Here is a 20,779-nt window from a genome sequence, read left to right on the forward strand (position 1 = left end):
GATTTCTCCCCGCACCACGTGACAATTTTCGACCATCTATAAGAATAGATCGACTTAGTGGAGTCACGCCTGGCTGACAAGATGACATCCACCACGTCAGGCGGGAGAGAAAAGGAATTCAGGTTGCCCCGTTCAATCTCCAGGCATGAAGGTGTAATGTCTGGAGGTGGGGGTGTAGAACCTGCCCCTCCATCTGAGAGAGGAGGTGTGCCCTGAGAGTGAGACGGAGCGGCGGGTGAGAGGAGAGGTGGAGAAGATCTGTATACCACACCCTTCTTGGCCAGTCCGGGGCGACCAATATGACTTGGGCCCGGTCTTGGCGAATTTTCCTCAGAACCAGAGGAATCAAGGGTATGGGAGGAAACGCGTAAAGGAGTTGATTTCCCCAACTCAACTGAAACGCGTCCCCCAAGGCTCCTTGCAACGGATACTGGAGACTGCAGAATGACAGGCAGTGAGCATTCTTGCAAGTGGCGAACAGTTCCACCTGAGGAGTCCTCCACGTCCGAAAGACGTGACGAACCACCTGCGGGTGAAGCCTCCACTCGTGGTCGGCCGAGAACTGCCGACTGAGACTGTCTGCACGCACGTTCAGAACTCCGGCCAGATGATTTGCCATCAGACAAATCTGATGGTCCTGAACCCAGGACCAGAGACGCAGAGCCTCTCTGCAGAGACACTGTGACCCCACTCCTCCCTGTTTGTTGATGTACCACATCGCGGTCGTGTTGTCCGTCAGGACCTGGACCGAACGACCGTGAAGGCAAGGGAGGAAGGCCTTGAGCGCCAAACGTATCTCCCGCAATTCTAGAAGGTGGATGTGAAGCAACCTTTCCTCTGGAGACCAAAGACCCTTGACCTCCAGATCCCCCAGTTGAGCACCCCACCCTAGAGTGGATGCATCGGTTATTACTGTGGCCACCGGAGGAGGCAGCTGAAAAGGCTTCCCCTGAGACAGGTTGCCTTCCACGCCCCACCAAGACAGATCCGCCGCAGCTTCTCTGGAGATCCTCACCGACTCCCTGAGATCTCCGTTGTGCTGATACCACTGCCTGCGGAGGCACCACTGGAGTGCCCTCATGTGCCAGCGTGCATGGTTGACCAACAGAATGCATGAAGCCATCAGACTGAGCAGGCGAAGGACCTTCAGGACTGGAACAACCGCTCCATTGCAAAATAAAGGAATCATTTCCTGTATGTCGCGAATCCTTTGAGGTGGAGGGATTGCGCGACATACAGTTGTGTCCAGTACAGCACCTATGAACAGGTTGCGCTGGGAGGGCACCAGGTGAGACTTGGGTACATTTATTGAAAAACCCAACCTGTACAACAACTGGGTTGTCTCTTGCAGATGTTGGAGCACTCTCTCCGACGACTCTGATTTGATCAGCCAGTCGTCCAAATATGGAAATACCGGGATCCCCGACCTTCTGAGATGTGCTGCCACCACCGCCATCACCTTGGTGAAGACTCGAGGTGCAGTAGTAAGTCCAAACGGAAGGACCGCAAACTGATAGTGCTGCGATCCCACCGTAAAACGGATATACCTCCTGTGCGACTTCAGGATTGGGATGTGGAAATACGCATCCTGCAAGTCGAGCGACACCATCCAGTCTTCTTCTAGCAGCGCTTGAAGAACCTGAGCAAGGGTGAGCATCTTGAATTTCTCCTGTTTCAGATAGAGATTCAATATCCTGAGATCCAGGATTGGACGAAGTCTGCCATCCTTCTTGGGAATCAGGAAATACCGGGAGTAGCATCCCTGACCCCTTTCCTGCTCTGGGACCACCTCTATCGCACCCTTTCGTAACAGAGTCAGCACTTCTTCCTGCAGAAGTGACAGATGTTCCTCGGAGCAAAAGCCTTGGCAAGGAGGGTAATTGGGAGGGAATTCCCGAAAGGGAAGGGCATACCCATTTTCTACAAGATTGAGAACCCAAAGATCTGATGTAACCGATTCCCAATCCTGTAGAAAATGGGTAAGAATTTTGCTGCTGCTGCCGTTGTTGCTGCTGCTGCTGACCTTGTCGGTAATTCCGAAAGGAAGAGCGACCAAAGCCTCTGAATCTCTTGTTGGTCGAAGAACCCCTGATCTGGAGACCTAAAGACTTAGCAGTCGCCCTGCTGTCCTTAAACCTCTCCAGGGCCGTATCAGCTTTCTTCCCAAAGAGACCAGATCCATCAAAAGGAAGATCCAGTAAAGTCGCCTGAACATCCGCCGAAAAGTCCGAGGATTTCAGCCAAGCTGACCTTCTAGTGGCGACAGCAGTGCCCATGATACGCGCCACAGAGTCCGCAGTGTCCAGACCACTTTGTATAACTTGGCGAGCTGCTGCCTGTGTATCTGAGATCACCTCCTCAAAATCCTTCCTGTTGGCATCAGGAACCTTACGAATCAGAACACGCAAAGAATCCATAAGGGCATGCACATATCTCCCAATCAGACAAGTGGCATTAGTCGACTTCAATGCCATGCTTGCAGAGGAGAAGGTCTTTTTAGCAACCTGATCTTGTTTCTTTGCTTCCTTTTCACAAGGAACCTGGGGAAAGGCACTTACATTCTTTTTAGAACAGGTTGCTTGAATGACTAGGCTCTCAGGAGAAGGATGAGAAGTCAAAAAAGCAGGGTCTTCAGGTGCAACCCTGTACCTTCTCGCCACACTCTTAGAAACCGCAGGAGCTGACAATGGTTTCTTCCACACCTCCAAAATGGGCTCCGTCAAGGCATCATTAAATGGAAGCAAAGGCTCTACCACGGAATTCGGAGAATGCAAAACCTCAGTGAGGATATTGGATTTAAATTCCACCATTGGCAAAGTTAATTGAAGAAGATCAGCAGCCTTCCTCATAACTAAATGGTAAGGATGGACATCTTTAGAAGGAGTAACAGAACCTGAGGGCAACTCCCACTACGGAGAGAAATCCAGGCTTCCTGCATCAGCCAACTCCTCAAAACAGCTCTCCTCCAATTCACCTTCCACCATATCAGAATGTGAATCCAAGTACCTTCGCTCTTCCAAAAGGCGTTGAGCCTCCCTTCTGGACCTCTCCTTCATACGCCTCGCAACCGGATCCACCAGCGGCTCCGACGGATTCGGGATCGACGCCGGTATCGAATCCGATGGCTCAGTGGGATGCCCTCGAGGACGATCTGGAGTGGGCGTCGACTGCCTCGGCGGAGCCGGAAACTGCCAAGGCGGTGTCGGAGCCGGCATATAAGGCATAAACGGAGCAGGAGGATAGGAGTGAGGAACTCCTAAACTGAAAGCCAGAGGACCCATGCGACCCGAAGGTGCACCAGAGGGGTACCACGCCCTTGAGAAAACGCCCTACATAGCGTTCAGAAACGCTGAAGGGTCCTGGCCTGGGGTAGGAAAGGGCGGCTGAAAACCCTCAGGCTGGCCTTGAGGAGGGATCGGATTCGGCTCTTCGACAGGCGCGGAATCCACATCCTCCTGAACCTCTTCCTCTTCTCGGGCCGGGGACAGCGCCGGAGACTGATTCGGAGCCGGAGTCGGAGACCGCACACGCGACTCCGAAGGTGAGGCCCCACCTTCAGGCTCAGAGACATCCAGAGTAACCACCTTAGAACGTACCTTCTTCGGTGACCTCGAGCCCGACTCCTTACCGGAACGACGTCGGGACTCATGTCTCCTCTTCTTATGCTTCTTCTTCGACTTTGAAGCATGATCCGAAGCCGACCTCGAAGACGACCCCTCTCGAGATCCAGACCTCAACTTCGTCCTCGACCTTCGAGAACGAGACCTCGACGATTTCTCCTTCCTAGCCTTCAGCTTTGCTACCAGGAGCTTGGTCTCGCTTTCCCTCAGGGCCTTCGGGTTCATCTTCCGACATGAGGAACAACCATCCACATCATGGTCGGAACTTAAGCACCAGATGCAGTCATTGTGCGGGTCGGTAATAGACGTCATTTTACCGCACTCCCTGCAGGGCTTGAAGCCGGTTTCCTTAGAAGACATCGTCGGAAAGACAGGATACAGAGAAGCAGAAAATGGCAACAAAAAGGTAACAAAGTACCAGTTGGCTACAGAGATTCCCGATAACCGTTAGCGTTGACGACGCGGAAAAAAGGGAACTGATGTCTTCACGCCGGCGTGGGCCTATTATAGGCGTCGGTGACGTCAGCGGAGTCGCGTGCGATGCCGTGTCTCTATGACGTCCAAGTCCACGTCGGCGCGAGGCTACGAAAAGAATTTCCGAATGTTGCTGACGCAAGGGGGATATTCACAAGGTGAGGAATCCACACGGCAGATGTATGTATCAGAATGTAGTATTTAGGGGCACCCTGAACCTTCCTTCCTCAGATCCCGATTTTGAAACAAGAAAGAAGACCAAGAAGAAGACGACCTGCTGTGCAGCTGCTAACAAGAGGGCAACACCAACTGACTTGGCCCCAGCTCTACAGGCCTGTTGATCCTTGAACCTGCTCCTGCTAAATCCCGGCGTCTCCTGCGGACAGCAACCTCAAGAACCCCAGAGGACCTGCCTGCCTTGACCCTCTTAGAGACTGGGACTCCCACGAGCAGTGGCTCTGCTCAGACAGCAATACCCCTGGTGCCAGCCAGGAAACGTGAATCCAGCCCACTCTGCACCCGCAGAGCCCGGCCTGTGCCCGAGTGGACAAAGACCCTGAGGACGCCCCCCCGGGGGATTCTGACCTGGAATCCAGTGCCCAAGGACCCTTCTCGATGACCCAGACAACACCTGCCGACTGAGAACCAGGGACCCCTCCAACCGCGACCAGCAGAGGGTAAGATTTCCCGACGTCCAAAGACACCCCTGCACCCGGCGCCCCCGGTCTTCTGTGCCCAACTCCGGGGTGCCTACCTACCCTCCAAGATCCCAACTTACCCCTCGTAGTGTTGGTCGCTCCAGAAGATCCACAGTCCCCGAGCCTGCAGCCTTTGTTCCCTTTTCAAAATATCCATTGAATAACATTGAGCGCCCGACGGCTCAAAAGCACCCTGCTCCCAGCCGCCGGAGTGCCCCTGGCAGTGCAACCTTTGTCCTATCCTACTTTCCCATTTGCTCTGAGCAAGTGACCAGGAGCCCAGTTTCCACAGCAACGTGGCCTGCTAGCCAGCAGCCACCAACCGAAGGCCCCCTGCCTCTCAAAGGATAACATTGGGCCTAACTACCTCTGCACCCGGCTGCCCCTGTGCCGCTGAGGGTGTACCAACTGTACCTACCTGACCCTGGGAGACCCATGAGTCTATGCCCAGAAACGTAACTCTGCCAGTCGAGTACCTAAAAGCAGATAACTCACTTTTCTGCCATAGGCTAACATTGACTGGTTTCACTTGGAAATTCTTATAAGTGTGGAGTTTTGGAACTTTAAAATATTCATCTAAAATCAGCCGAACTACGAATTCCGATTCACTCACCTGCTATCAGGAGAGACCTCCGTGCTGCATCTTTGAGCCCAGTACTCACTCTGAAAAGTAATTCTAACCGTTCTTACCAGTAACTTGAATTTCCTTCCATAGGATATCATTGCTTGCTTTTTGCTGAAAAAGTTTCTAAGTGTCGATTTTTGAAACTTACAAATATTCTCTAAGAATCATGCCAACGATAAAAACGTAATTACTTGCCTGTTTTAGATAGGGGTCCCAGTGCTAAACCTAGGAGTCCAGCACTGGATTACAAAAGTAACGTGAACATACTTTACCTGCAAATTGAATTTCCTTCCATAGGATAACATTGGTAATTTCAACTGAAAACGTTTATGTCAACTTTTAAAATACAATAATATTCCTTACAAATCACTACTGTAACCAAAACGCTTTTATTTAACTATTTACAGCTCATGTCCCCGGGACTGAATCTAGGATCCAGTCCTGTGGTTAGAAAAGTAATCTACAAAGTAACTAATTGCATTTAACCAGAAATTCCCATTGAGTTCAATGTTGCATTGAGTTTGAAATTGTGTTGCCTATTGCAACAAACTGTAACTATTGCATTCAAAAAGTCTACTGCCTATTTGAAAAGTATTTAACTAAAGTAACTCATACAGAGAAAGTATATTTTGATACCTTGTTGGTTCTAAAATAAAACAACTATATCTTTTTATACAAAACCATTGGCCTAGAGTTCAGTTCTTGAGTGTGTGAGACCATTTGCTGACTGAGTATGTACAACAAATGCTTTACACTGTCCTCTGATACTGCCTTACTGCCCGACCAAGCTACCACTTTAGAGAGTAAGGTGATATCTAACTTTAGCCTCTGCCAAACCTCTGGGGACTGGAGACTATACACTCTGTACCTTAATTTGGTCTAGTATATATATAGTCACTTTCCTACACCAATCCAACGAAATTTGCTTCTTGCTGAGGCCCCTATATTTTTCCCGCTGAAGTGCCTCCCTTTCAGGGGAGCCCCTGCGCAGCGCAGCACCTCCCACCCCCTGACCCCTAGAATATTTGGCAGGGATGGGCTAAACAGAAAGTCGGCTAGCACTAAACAAAGTTATCTAGCGCCTCTGGGGCAGGGGGGCGCATTAACCTCTACCTGCGTAGTCACTAATCCTTGTGTGGGTGTGGCAAGGGATAAAATAGGTGTGAGGGAAGGTGGTGGGTGAATTAATGAGGCCAATACGGTGCCTGACCTGTCCGCTAATTAGTGTGTAGCTGTATATAGGCCCTCTGATCTATCTGAGCAAATGTATATGTACATACATTTGAGCAGGACCACGTGCTAACACCGACCAACCCATATCGCGCTTCCGTGCGAATTTGGAAGCGCTATATTGATGATATTCTGGTGGTCTGGTGTGGTACACTGGAAGATCTACTGGCGTTCCACGAGTGGCTGAATAGCAGAAATAATTTTCTACGCTTCACTGTGGATCATGATAAACACTGTTTAGCCTTCTTAGACCTCTTAATCACAGCGACACCAGTATGATTAAGATCCGAGCTATACAGAAAACCTGTGGCTCGTAATTCTTTGCTGTGCTAAGACAGCTGTCATCCGAGGGCTCTGCAAAACAATTTGCCATTTGGGCAATTTCTGCGAATTCAACGCAACTGTTCCACTAAGGAGACCTTTCAGGAGCATGCCAAAACCTTGGAGAAACAACTGTGCCTTAGAAAATATCCCAAGAAACTAGTACGGCAGTCAATGAAAAGGGCAGCAAACAACAACCGGGAAGCCCTGCTAGAACCTGCCACTCCTAAAGAGAAAAATCAGCGAATCACTTGTGTAAACACGTTCAGTACCCAGTCCAATACCATCCAACGGATTATAAGGAAACATTGGAGTATTTTGAATACAGGTACAGAGAGTCTACAACAACCATTATTTGCATTTAAACGTGGTACTAGCATAAAAGACCGACAGGTACATACTAAACCTCAGACCAGAATGGCACGCCCAGTAGGGACACTGTGGGATATGCCCGCAGTAGAAGGACATCACCCTTGTGGCAATTGTGCAGCATGTCCGTTCTACTAGTATTGACATTGGGAGCAATCGCCCGTGGCAACAGAGGCGGTTTACCAACTGTAACAGCCACAATCTAATATATCTGATCACATGTCCGTGTCACTTAAAGTATGTCGGGATGACAATAAGAAAGATCAAGACTAGAATTTCAGAGCATAAGAGCACCATTCGGTGTAGGAAACAGGCAACTCGCCTCAATAATCACTTTCTAGAAGTAGGTCATACACCTACAGACTTCACATGGACGGTGTTAGAACAGCCCCTGATTCCGGCACATGTTACAGACATCTCTAAACATCTGTTTAGAATTGAACAAAAATGGGTCTATAGGTTAAACTCTGATAAATCAGGCATCAATGAGGACATCCCTTGGATGTCCCTCTAATAGTTGGGCTCAACTTGAGGATTGTGGGGAGTTTTTCCTTTTTCCTTCTATAAAGATATCATTCTAAAACTGGATATAAATGCCACACACCGACTTAGTATGTCCTTCTCTCTCGTGAAGAAATCAAGCAGAAAAAGGTCCTGAGTTTCTTGCATTTAACACCTTCATGCCTGAACCTAGATGGGATTACTTTTCCCATGATTTTTGCAGTCTATGTAATGTATGCTCTCTACATATCTTGCTCCAGACGAATGTAAGTCTAGGTCTCTTTAATATATGTGCATCATAGAGAACATGGCCATGCCCGACTGTGTGACTACATCTCATCGCTAAAAGTCCACGCTATTCTTTTGAACTACACAGGACTGCGATCTCCATCGTTTATAGTCTCTTCCGGGTTTCTGGCATAACTGCATTTTCCATACTCATGCAGCACTTAAGCATAATGTGCAATCTATAATCAATATTATTGATTTTGAATCATGATAGATTGCACATGGCACTTTTTTGATGCCTGCCACACAAATCCCCTACATGCAGGATGCGATTGTGTTTTAACATAAGCGCGTTACAAAGAACTCGATCATGTTTGACTATGGGACTACATCTCCCATCCTTTAGAGTCCGCGCTATAAAGGATGACGTACTCCACTGTCTGTAGTTTTTTCGCAGAGGTGAGAAAACTGTATTAGATCTAAAAAAGACATGACATGATTATGATATAATAATCAAGACTCCTGCAGCTATTTTCTCAACTGTAGGTAGTATAGGAGTCTAGTATGACTACATTTCCCATAATCCTGGTAGTTCGACTCTCGGACGCATGACGATGTCACACGCTTTTTTGACGCACACTATGAGGAACAAGAATGGCAGCGTCCACCTTCCCGGTACCTCCCCGAGACGGCCCAGTTGGACGTCTGGAGTACCGACGGATAGGCGAGTCCTGTTACAATCCCCGTCAGGTACTACGTGCCCCGACTCTGGCACAGCTTTAACAGAATAAAATGACGCGCCTTTTTGTTTAAAAGCTATAATTACTCTCACTGATTGGTTTGACGAATTTGCCCTGTTCCTTCTATTACTAACTTTGCTTGCGTGACTACCCCATATTTGATTGCACGCTCTTTACTATAACTCTGTTTGGTGAATTTGGGCTGTACGTTCTTGCGCGATTGGAGTTTTCTCCTCTAGAGGCACCAGGACGTACCTAGGTATTATGACAAATGCACTGTTACCTAGAGCTGTGTATTTTAACCCGCAAGGCCCATGACATTGGCCGCGTTAGTGGCCGGCTGTACATACATGAAGCTGCCCGTACATGTGTAAATATATAAATATATCGCTCCAAAGACCCTGCGGGTATACTTGCGCACAGTGACACCATCTTCATGAGAAGTGCGTTTGAAGCAGTGCATGGGCAAACATCGCCCACTGTGCAACGGGGGATTACTATTATAAGTATCATGAACTCTTGCTGAATCCAACTGCGCAATGAGTAATTGGAATTAAATTATATTTGGTTTGTTCCTTATTTTTATTTTTTGCTCTCTCTCTCTAAACCAGAGCGGTGCTCCATGTACTTGAGCCGTGGCCAGGTGAGGAGAAGCACGTTCCTCCTACACTAAAGGTGAGCAGGGGGCAGCTCAAGAAATTTGGGCCTATTGTGTATATGAATTTAACACATGAGCAGTTATTAATGAAACGACTCCTTGATGGCTACTCATCAGATAAACATTGTTCTAATGCCATTATTTGTTTTCTACTCTTGTGTTCCCTGTGTTCTGTTTTACCTGACTCCTCCTGTTGCGGACAACTTACCAGTACCAAGGAGGACAGCCATACACTATAAAATTCAGGTGATATAGCTGTAAAAAATATTTTTTTGTATATTTTTTCACTTTTGATATATAAAGCAGTAGCAAAGAATCCCGGTCCTGATGAAAGCAGTGGATACCTGGGTGGGTCTTAAAAACTGCAGAAACATGTTGACCTAAATATCTTAACCAGTAGCTATCTGTTCAAACTACTGGTGTATTTTCACTGATTTTTAGCCATTGGAAGCGGAGGGTTACCTAATAAAGTTTTTTTCCCCTTGACTCTCCAATTTTAAGCAGTTCACTATTATCACTTTCACTTTTTTCACGCACTGCTTTTCAGTTATCATTACATGCCATTACCAATTGATATATTTTGCTTCACACTGGGCTAATCACTTCATTCTCAAAGAAATCTTAAGAAGTGGTCACAGCATAGACTCTTCATTGTGTGAAGAGGCCCATATGATGAAAAGGGCGATAACTGATGGGAATTTTTTCACATCATGAAATATCTTGTTGTATTCCAATTGCACATAGGATACACATATTATAGGTTTCTTAGGCACAGAGAGCAGGAGTAGATACTTGCAGACCCACAGTTACTTTTTGTTAGTAGTGTGATGCAATTGCCCTCTTCAATGTTTACACAGTTTATGTGCTTGAGAGGTTACCAAGTAAGTTTCTTGAAGGAACACTATTTGTGAGCGGCGTCTGTGTAATTGTGCAAGTATTCTCTACCGTTTGTGGATTGAACCGATACTCCGGACATTCCAAGTGATAAGGGTGTAAGCTTTAGCTACTGTCGACATAACTGCTTAAAGAATGCAGAGCATATATACCATCCAGAGACAGGCCTGCCCCCAGTGCTATTATGAGAAATGGCCATTCCAAACAGCAAAAACCAAACAATCCCACAATACTCAGTTCAGCGTTTCTTCATCGTTCGACCAAACTGGAAACCAAACAATAACTTTATAAACCATGAAGTAATGTGTGCCTTTGCCATAGGGCCGGCAGAGAGCTCTCACTGAGTGGGAGTGAGTAATCAACATATGTTGAAGTGCTCAATACAATCAGGACCCAGGACCATACACAGTGCAGGATACGGATACAATCCAGTATCTATCATACATACATGTGTACATGAGAAGAGGGTGCGAAAATGGCATTATATGGCTCTGTCCGGTCACAAAGAGAGACATGTACAGTGGTGGTGCAGTCCGTACATACAACACTTGGTGTGAATGCCAAGCATACCCAGAGCACCCCCGGGAGGCGGTGCCCTGTCAAATGAAAGCCGGTACGTGCTGGTGTAAAGTATCTATCCACCTTGGTCATTCCAAGGGATCATTACTCAACTGTGGGGAAATTGAGGGAAACAGCGCCACACTTCCAGCAGAGTCAGAGTCTGTGGCATTGTTGTACGAGTAACTGGAACTGATGGGTGGCCGGGTGGATTGCAGCGTCTATGCCAAACAGAGCACCTCCTGCTGGCTCCAGGGCCTGAGGTGGGGAAGGTGTTGCCCCCACATTGTTCTGTCGGGGGGAGGTTGGCCGGGGGGGGAAGGGTACCCTTCTGCATCTACAGGGGGCACGCTGCGATCTCGTGGCGCTGCACCACGAAGGTTTCATCTTGTAGAATCTGGAAATTGATGCTCCAACCAGTCCAAAGCACTCTCTGGAGTATCAAAGAAATGGGAAAGTTGACCATGGAGTATATTAAATTTGTCTGGGAAAAGAAGAGCGTAGGTGAGGCCAGCAGCTCACATGTGGGTTTTTATGCCCTGGAATGAGGAACGTTTGAGATGTACAGGCATAGTATAGATAGGAAATACAGAGACTTTTGCATCATTGTCGCCGACTGCTTTTAGAAGCACATCACGGTTTCTGAAGTGGAGTATTTTAGCGATAATAGGGCATGCATTTGCACCAGGAATCTGCTTCCTGGAAGGGACCTGGTGTGCCCTCTCTACAATGAGCAGTTCAGAAAGTCTAGTAGGGGCCACCTCAGTTCTGAGCCAGTCCTCGATATATAGCGGTGCGCGGGGGCCATTCGCTCCTTCGGGAAATGACACAATGCGCAGATTATTTTGTCGGAATCCCCCTTCAACATCTTCCTTGCGCGCCTGGTGATGCTCCACCGGTTGACACAGTTGTAAAAGCTGGGCAGTGTGTTCCTTCAAGCACGGAGCTAGTGTTTTCAATACCAATGTGTTGGCATAGACTCAGTCCGCTAACTTGAGGTGGTCATTCTTCAGCAGGTTAAGGTCTGAGTGATCACTCCCAACTGTTGTGCTCTTGCCGCTCTAGACTCCCGGATCTCTTGTAGAACAACATCTAATTTGTCCATAGAGGAGGCTGCGGAAGCATTGCCCTCGGACAAAGGATGAGTTGGTGAGCTCTCCGATGGTGAGGAGTGAGAACGGATTTGAGCCAGAGGTGACTTGGGTTTAGTGCGCCCCATAACAGACACCTAGGCGGCAACCTCGTTGGGACAGCAGTTGATGGAGACTGAGGCTGAGCATAACGGTAGGAGAAAGAGAAGGAGAAACTGGCAAAGTCCGTTCTTTGCCAGTCACCGCCCAGGGCCCTGCTACTGTCCAGCCTACCAGGTGTGCCCTATGGATCCAAAGGGTGGATTGTAGTGAGTAGGGTCTGGTAGCAGCTTTCAAATTAATTGGAGCATGATCCTCATGTAACGTAACTGGTGCTATATAAAGCGCTCTGATAACTGATTTGGTTCGGTTCTAGTTCGCGCTATATAAAACTCTGCCACAAACTGGATAGGACACCCGTTCTACAGGCACAGCGGGTGTTGTCTACAAAAGCAATAACCTCAGGTGGTCCCGGGAGCGAGGGGAGATGGGTCGGGGGCAGTGGATCCTGTAGGTACTCACAATATGTTTGTCCTGCTTCTGGGTGATTGACTGAGGTTTCCGATGCTCTCTCCTGTGACAGCGCTCTCCTCAAATGGCAAGCATCTTCACACTGGCACAGATCCTCAACCGTGATGAGCTCAACTTCCTGCACAATCCTCACTCCTCACAGTGCAGCCGAAGGAAGCATCTGTGTACTCCCACGTGATGAGTGGCATGTGCAGCTGACGCAAGGGGCACCGCGGCACCCCACCCTACATAGCCCGCTGCTGGAAAACCCCGCCAAGACAGCAATCAGTTGCGGACTTCACTGGCAGTCCGGATCGCCCCGGGCTCCGCACAGCACTCCACCCTTTAATGTTTGGTAGGGGAAATCAGCAGATCTCAGCAGAGGCACCGCCCACTCGAACTCATAGCAATGGTGTCACTGGGCCCAGCACCGCCCAGGCCAGGCCACAGGCAGCAAGACCACGCCACTCCAGGCACCGACACCGCCAAGGCACAGTCCACGAATGTCCACCACAGCAACCAGCAGTGCGTACAGGCCCTTGGATCTCACAGCAAAGGCCCACCTTATCAAGATTCCACTGGGAGAGTGGGTTCACGCCAGCCTGCACAGTTTAGGGTCACCTGCAGTCCGCTGCACTTCCCATTGGAGGTCCGCTAGCAGGAAAGATGTCGCTGACTGGGTTCCGGCATTTTCCCCTCGTCTCAGTTTCCTCCATCACAGCAGAGCCCCAGACCTCCAGGCAGCTCCGCTTCAGCCACCACGCCGATACCTCCAAGCAGCAGTAGAGTCTGCAGCATAGACCCTCACCAGCACTTTAAGGTAGCCGGTGAGGGTTGGATGTATGTTTTTTTAACATTTTTATATCCTGTTCCTGTGTAGTGTGTATGGTGATTTGAAAGCGCTGATTAAACTCCTTCATTCAAGTTTTAAACATGTGCAACTATATTTCGTAAATTAATTTGATCTATACTGCCCACACCAGTCATCGCACTAGACCCCGGGCAGCGCTCCAGGGCACACCAGTGGCTCGATGCAGCATGCCTGCGGGGATGTGAACAGGATTTGGATTACTGGGTCCGGGAGAGTTCAGACAATGCGACCACCATCTTGGTCTGCTAGCCACCCCCCCTTCCGTCGATGTCCTCTGTAAAATTGAACAATAGTAATTTGGGATCTTGCTGTACCCTCTATCCTAGAATCCCTTCCAAGGTCCATAGCACCCCATTCCAGAAGGGAGAGAGGGCAGGCAGTTCCAAAATGTGTGCAGTAGGTCTCCAACAAGGTCGTTGCACCGTAGGCATGCGATTGTGGCAATCAGACCAAATAAACGAGCCCGCGAAAGGTAAGCGCAGTGTATTGTGTGTTGGATAAATTGGAAAGCTATCACTGCCTCCCTGGGAGCATCCGCCGCCTCAATCTAGTCTTCGTCATCCAATGGACCCAAATCCCGCTCCAAAGCCTCTCTAACCCTCACTATACAATCCAGCATATTGCAAAGTAACATTTGGTATATTTCAGACATTTTATGCCTGGGATGTTGGTAAGTAGGAGTTAGGCCTCCAAAGAGTGGTAATAGATGTCCGCTACAGACTGTATGTAGGGTGCAAGCACATGTCGGAGTTGGAGGTACAGATAGAACTGGGTGCATACCCAGAGTGGCATTGACAGGTCAAAGAGAGTACGGTCATGGTACACCGTTTTCTTATTAGGAGTCACCCAAATCCTTCAATAGTTTTTTTTTTTAAGCTACTTATTGTGATCCTGCTACTAGTTCAATACAGGTAGACTTCGAGGCTGAACAGTTCTTCAGGATCCAGTCCATCAAAATCAGAGACAGCTGGTTGGTCTACTACGAAATCCCTGATAACTGTGTCCTTATCACATAGCAAGCCCAAGCCCAAGAAGGATAAACATTAACTGTAGCTCAGATTACTCACCCCATAATGCAGAGGTATTCTCTCAGTCCCACCCCAGTCAGCCCAGTAGAAGCTGAGCAGCATGGGGTAGGAAAGGTGACAGCAAAGATGACCAACTGAGTCCAATATCCTTTATATAGTTCCTACGCATTATGAACTGTCACTCTTCAAATGATTCTCTCTCAGCATTGTTTTGTCATTAATAAGAAATATGTGCTTTATTAATAAGTAAGCAGAGTAGAACATCAAACCTTGTCTGGGACAGTCACAATATATTGAAACACCGTTATAAGAGCCTTGCCATGTTGCCTTTTTCTCTAAATCATTCACAGCGATTGTTGATGTCTAGATGGTTCCTACACATTGTAAAAGGGAATGTGCAAGACCCATGGGCACCAATCGCATCCCAAAAAGCCTGATATTAACTATCATCTATATAGTTTGAAATCACATCCCACCATTGGTTTGTCCATCAATTGTTTTGTACTAGACTATGCTTGACCCTATATCTCTTTCTCACCTCTTGTTTTGCCAGACGGAAGGAAAGGCGTTCAGACAACCGTTTGGAGGCGAGTTCTGCCTGTAGTTTCTGAAGTCGCTTCTCCTGCAATGAAAAGGTGATGTAATAGGGTTAAAGGCCATTAACTGCAGTAAGGTTATCTAAACTAGTGAGACTCCAAATTGTACTTTTGTGTCAGTAGATAGATGCATTATGGCCAATCTCCTTCAATACTAAAAGAACAAGGGAGAAACTTGGGAAACTTGCATTTAGACTGAGGAGACACATTTACAAATCTGAACTTTCTATCATATAGGTGACATCCTCAGAAGCCCTCAACCTCAAATATAGGTTTCACTCTTTTAAAAGATTTTTCAGTGGATGTTCCTGTTTCAGGGAGCAGCACATTGTTCATTGTACCATGTGGCAAGATAGAAACTGAAGTGAATCAAAAAGGTAACAGAAGAAAATGTTTTCAAGCTGCTTTGTAAATGGCTAGGTTAGAACCATCCACTGTGCAGTATTCCACACGAAGAGAGCTTTCAATGGCGACCACTGCAACCCATTGAGAAATCTTGTGTGTAAAATAAGACTGCGGTTTAATACATTAGCAAAAGTATCTTCATTAAAAAAATAGTTTGTTGTTAACAAAAATAAGTAGCATTTTCTAACTCTGGCAACTAGATGACGCAATATGCACCGTATGTGAATCCCAGAGTTTCATGCTACAAAATACACTCTTATATCAGTGCCTAAAGCTTAATATTCATATCTTTAATGAATATCTCAACCACCATCAACAATGACACCTGCGCCATCACTTGTGGATAGCACCTGGAGAAACCATTCACTAAAGCCAACCTTATCCTCATGTGCTAGATTAGTAGCCTTGAAAACTAAATTAACCATATCAGCCTAGAACCCTTCAAAGACTGAGGATGATGGGGCCAACCTCCCCCAATTCTTCTTAGTCCTGAATGTCTTGCAAGACTAGCAGTCATTTCATTTGTTAGACCGAGCATGTTTCGTGCTATAGTAAACATTTTATTAACAAATAAGAACCCTGTGCTTATAAAGGATGACAGAAAAGCAGAATAGAAACAAACACAAGAATACATAACTGGTGTGCTGACCTTTTGTGCGATCATATTGCAGATCTCAGGCAAGAAGTCTTCATTTAAGAGCTTATACAGTTGTCGCTCTTTCAGGGAGGTTTTCTCCCGGAGGCCATCTGTAACCTTCCTCCACTCTTCCTCCGTCTGACACAGCAAGGACCAGGCTCCCTGGCCGGGGTGAAGGCTTGGAAGTGGGCCTGAAAGCAAAAGATCTGTGATACATGTATGCCTGCATCTGCATCAAAGGATAGCCCATAGAAATTGTCTGCACAAAAAAGTGTTTAGTAAGGGTTTTGTTTAAGTTTTGCAGGGAGACTATGTCAAACAGCTAGAAACATGTAACTTGACTAAGTTCAAAGCTACCAGTGCATTAGAAGGCTGCAGTGCACATATCTAGTTAAAAAAAACGTAGGTCAATTTTTCGACCCACTCTGATAACATAAGGTAGTTGTTCCCCTTAGCAGTGAAAACTATTCACAAACTGCATTTTGTAGTACATGAAGTATTACTACTTGCATCTTACAGAACTGTATGCATTAACCTATGGGCAGAGACATTCACCTCTCCTATTTTCTGTGCATGAATCTCTGCCACAGTGGTGGGAATCTCTGTATTTGCAGTAAATGTGGTGATGGACAAAGGGGAGTGGCTGGAGAATGGCGAATACTTAGTACACAATGGGAGGAGTAAGAAGTTTAGGGAGGAACAATTTACTACAAACACCACACCCAAAAAAGTGTGGGTAATTGCTATCCAGAACCTACACTATTCACAAACTACCTTTCTAAACTTACTACGGCCAAAAAGGTGACAAAACAGTAGTAAATGTACTCCAGCCAAGCCTTGGAGTAAGTCAAGCACCACGGATGGCCACTCACAGGTAGTGCAACACATTCCCATACAAAATAATGAAGGTAGGGACCTTAAATAACACCATAAGAAATGATTTCAAATAAAATTTAGCCTAATGTTAAAAATTATATAGTATTAATTTTAAAAACTAAAGAAACTTAATTAAAACAAACTTTTAAACTAGTAATTAAATTACTGAAATGAATTCCACACAACTTAACATGTAATATATATTAAATAAGGATGTATGACATTACAACGCTGCTTTTACATCGCATGCCTTTACAACGCTGTTTTTACAACGCATGCCTTTACAACGCATAGTGCTTTGGGGCGCTGGATAGTGAATAGTTTAATTTACTATTCCAACTCCAGTCCCCGTGGATAGTAGGGAAGGTGTTGGATAGTAAATTAAACCTATTCCATATCCTAGAGCGCCCCCCAGCGCAATGCGTTGTAATGGTTTGCGTTGTAAAAGTTGCGTCGTAAAGGCACTGCGTGGTAAAAGTTGCGTTGTAAAGGATGTTTCCCATTAAATAAAAATCAAATGTTAATCATTGGGGACCTCTTAAAACTCTTTTTTAAAATTAAATGTATAGAGTAAAATATAGTTTAATACACATTGTATTTAATGTTTGTTGTAAAGTTTTATTTTAATAGTTCTATGTTTATGATAAATAATCAAAATATATAATTGATTACATATTTTTTCAAAGAATAATAAATATTAATATTTTTCCCCATGCTTTCACATTGGGAGACCTCTGGCATGGTAGCGCAGATCTCCCCCTATTGGTAACTTTACAATCCTTTAGCAGTAACTTTACCCTGTAAATACTGTTATAAAAGGTTCCACCAGGAGGGAGAGACATGCAAATCTATACTTGGGTGTATAGCTACACTGTGAATAGCAAAAAAGTGCATGTTTACACCTCGGTGCAGTAGTAGATATTATACAATTAAATCTACACGTATAAATGTACCTTTGTGAATGAGGCCCTGTTATTAGGACACTCAAGTGTTATATTATGAACACCACTACAGAGTAACTTTTTCTCACCATTGCCTGGTAAGGGAGCCAGAAGTGGATTCTCAGTCAATTTCTCTTCTACCTTCAGTTTCTCTTCCACCTTCACACTGTACAAGAGAAATTAATTACTTGGAGCATACAACATTGAACAACCAAGATATTATATTATGCTACCCTGTTGCAAATCAGCAGCATTATAAATGGATTCTTTCTGCAACCCCACATGCTGCCTCTCTACTTTCAATTGTATTGTCTTGGCAAAGCAACAAGGGACAGACACAGGGTACTCTCTGCAGGTCTAGAACGTGGTTGAATGAATGAGGGCCATCACTTAGAAACAGTCTCTGCTTCAACCTTTTGTGTACAGGTTAACCTCTTCAACTTCTGCAGGCATTTTTATTGTGGAGTACATTACCATAACTTCACAACAAAGTAAGAAGAAAAGTGTCCCCGCAGGAGTTCTACCTCTGTCCAGCCGAAAGCCAGAGCCACCAGTGGCAACAAATGAGTAGGTTCATTTTTGGGGGAAAGGGGGAAGGGGTGGTGTGACGGTGAGGTAAAGAATCCCAGAGTGATTTTGGATTTGTATTCGTAATTATAATCACTGGTTAAAAATAAGTAATTGACTTTGAGCAGGAAAGCGTTTTTCATTTTCATCTTGGCCACATCGCTTCTTAATGCTTATTTGCCATTAATGGACAACCTTACTTTTTTTTTATATAAATCTTTTTTTTGCAAGAACAAGATAATACGTTCCAAACAAAAGAAAGTGTAGTGCAGTCTCCAACCCTTTCGGCAACCTTATTACAAGAGTATAGCAACTGTCATATCATTAAACAGGGTCTACAATGTAATCACATGTTTCGTAGTTGACATCGTAATCAAAACATTACTAAGCATCGTGATCTGCTGACATCGGGGGATCATCGCTGAAAGGGATGCATATCGACCCTCTGCTTACATTCCAAGGACCCCAGATTTTAGTCCATTTGCGTGGGCATCCCCTGCTTTCATATATAACCCTCTCTGCTTGCATGAACCAATCCTTATCGGATTCCCAGTCACTGAACCTTGGCTTGCAACTCTTTTCCATGTTCTGGCTATATTGCGTTTTGCTACCATACAGCCCAGAGAGACCCACAACCTCTCAGTTCTCGACAAGTCAGTAGACTCCCAGATGTTAAGACAAAGCCAAGGGGAAACATCGATGGGTTTATGACAGATCCGAGACAACACTGATAAGATCTTTCCCCAGTACTTCTGAAGGATCGGGCCTTCCCACCATTGGTGTAGGTAAGTGCCGGTGTGACCGCATCCTCAGGGACAGGCCTAGGAACTCAGAACCCCCATCTTGACAAGCACTGAGCTAGTGTAATAAGCTCTGGGTAATAGTTTAAGTTGGACGAGTTTGAATCGAGAACGGTTCGCCACCTCACGGGGAGAAGCCAGGGCCTCCCGCCAGTCTTCGTCACTAATGTCCCCCAAGTCGTCTACCCATTTTGCACCTTCAAGCTCCTCACCCACGCACACAAAGCACTCCACAACAAGGGACAAGCCTACCTGAACAGCAGACTCAGCTTCCACACCCCCACCCGCCAGCTCCGCTCAGCCAGCCTCACCCTCGCCGCATCAAACGAACGACCTCCGGTGGCAGATCCTTCTCCTACCTTTCCGCCAAGACCTGGAACACCCTCCCTACCCACGACCTACTCACCTTCAGAAGACTCCTCAAGACCTGGCTCTTTGAGCTGTAGCAGCACCCCCCCCCCCCCGCCTCCCTTCAGCGCCTTGGGACCCTCACGGGTAAGTAGCGCGCTCTACAAGTACTTTGATTGATTGATTGACTGGGTATCAGGTGTGTTAAGCATTTGGCGATATGTCAATGAAATGGATTTTTCTTGGAGGTAGTCATATAATAGCCTGTCTTATAGGGGGGAGGAGACCGGCAGGTCAGTTCCCTATGGTATCGCTCTTTGTAACGCACTACGGCCTTGGAGGTAATGAAAAGTTTCTCCACCTTGCAATTGGTAGTCCCTCTGCAGGTCACTGAACGGGAGCACTCTACCCTCCATCCATAAGTCACCAACTCTCGAGAGGCATATCAGGTCCCACTTATCGAATCGTGGTGGTTTTGACAACATACCTAGTTGGCATGATTCGAGCAATGGAGTGACTTGTGTAATTTTGGCTTTCCACCCGAGGGCGGCTGTCACCTTGTGCAAAAGAGCAATTGTGGTGGAAGTTGGGGTGCCTAGGTGCATGTTTCACCCCATCATAGATTGCCCTTGAATAACTACCGGGGAGCATGTTATGCCTGTCCATCCTGTAGGCCGGGTCCGCAACGGGTCGGTGCACCCAATGATTAAGAACCACTATCTGCGAGGGTAGGGAGATAGCTTGTCATACCAACTTTTAGTAAGCTTAGCTAGAGCTATGCGGGGTGCACCATTATTCCAAAGCAAGGCGCATACCTCGGATTCAATTGCTTGAAAGTAGTTTGATGGAACCAAATAGGGTGTGTTTTGTAGGGTATAGAGAAAACGGGGGAGCGCCATCATCTTATGGAGGGCAGCCCTGCCTAGTAAAGTGAGAGGTGGTGTTTTCCAGTGTGGCACGTCAGCATGAAAACAATGTAGAGGCGGGTCGAGATTTAGATTGTGGAAAACTGTAAAATTGACTGTAATGTAGATTGACAACCTTAAATTTATTTTTTTTATAATCTTTTTATTGTAAAAACAGGCTCCAGTTAATCACACAGTGGTCAGCAGCAAAAAGGCATTGATACAAAAAAGGCATCACCGTTTACATTA

At 46.4% G+C, this 20,779-nt stretch overlaps 1 protein-coding gene across 1 annotated transcript in view; it reads right to left on the minus strand.

Moving 5' to 3' along the window:
• The window catches only part of CECR2 (CECR2 histone acetyl-lysine reader), an 849,481-nt gene that overhangs the window by 290,658 nt on the left and 538,044 nt on the right, over window positions 1–20,779 (minus strand). The window contains exons 6-8 of the mRNA XM_078673636.1: window positions 18,000–18,076; window positions 16,106–16,284; window positions 14,994–15,077 (exon numbers count right to left, since the gene is read on the minus strand). Coding sequence (XP_078529762.1) covers window positions 14,994–15,077; window positions 16,106–16,284; window positions 18,000–18,076 — 340 coding nt within the window. The remainder of the gene's footprint in view (window positions 1–14,993; window positions 15,078–16,105; window positions 16,285–17,999; window positions 18,077–20,779) is intronic.

This window comes from Lissotriton helveticus, chromosome 1_1 (genome assembly GCF_964261635.1).
Source record: "Lissotriton helveticus chromosome 1_1, aLisHel1.1, whole genome shotgun sequence".
NCBI classification, from domain to species: Eukaryota; Metazoa; Chordata; class Amphibia; order Caudata; family Salamandridae; genus Lissotriton; species Lissotriton helveticus.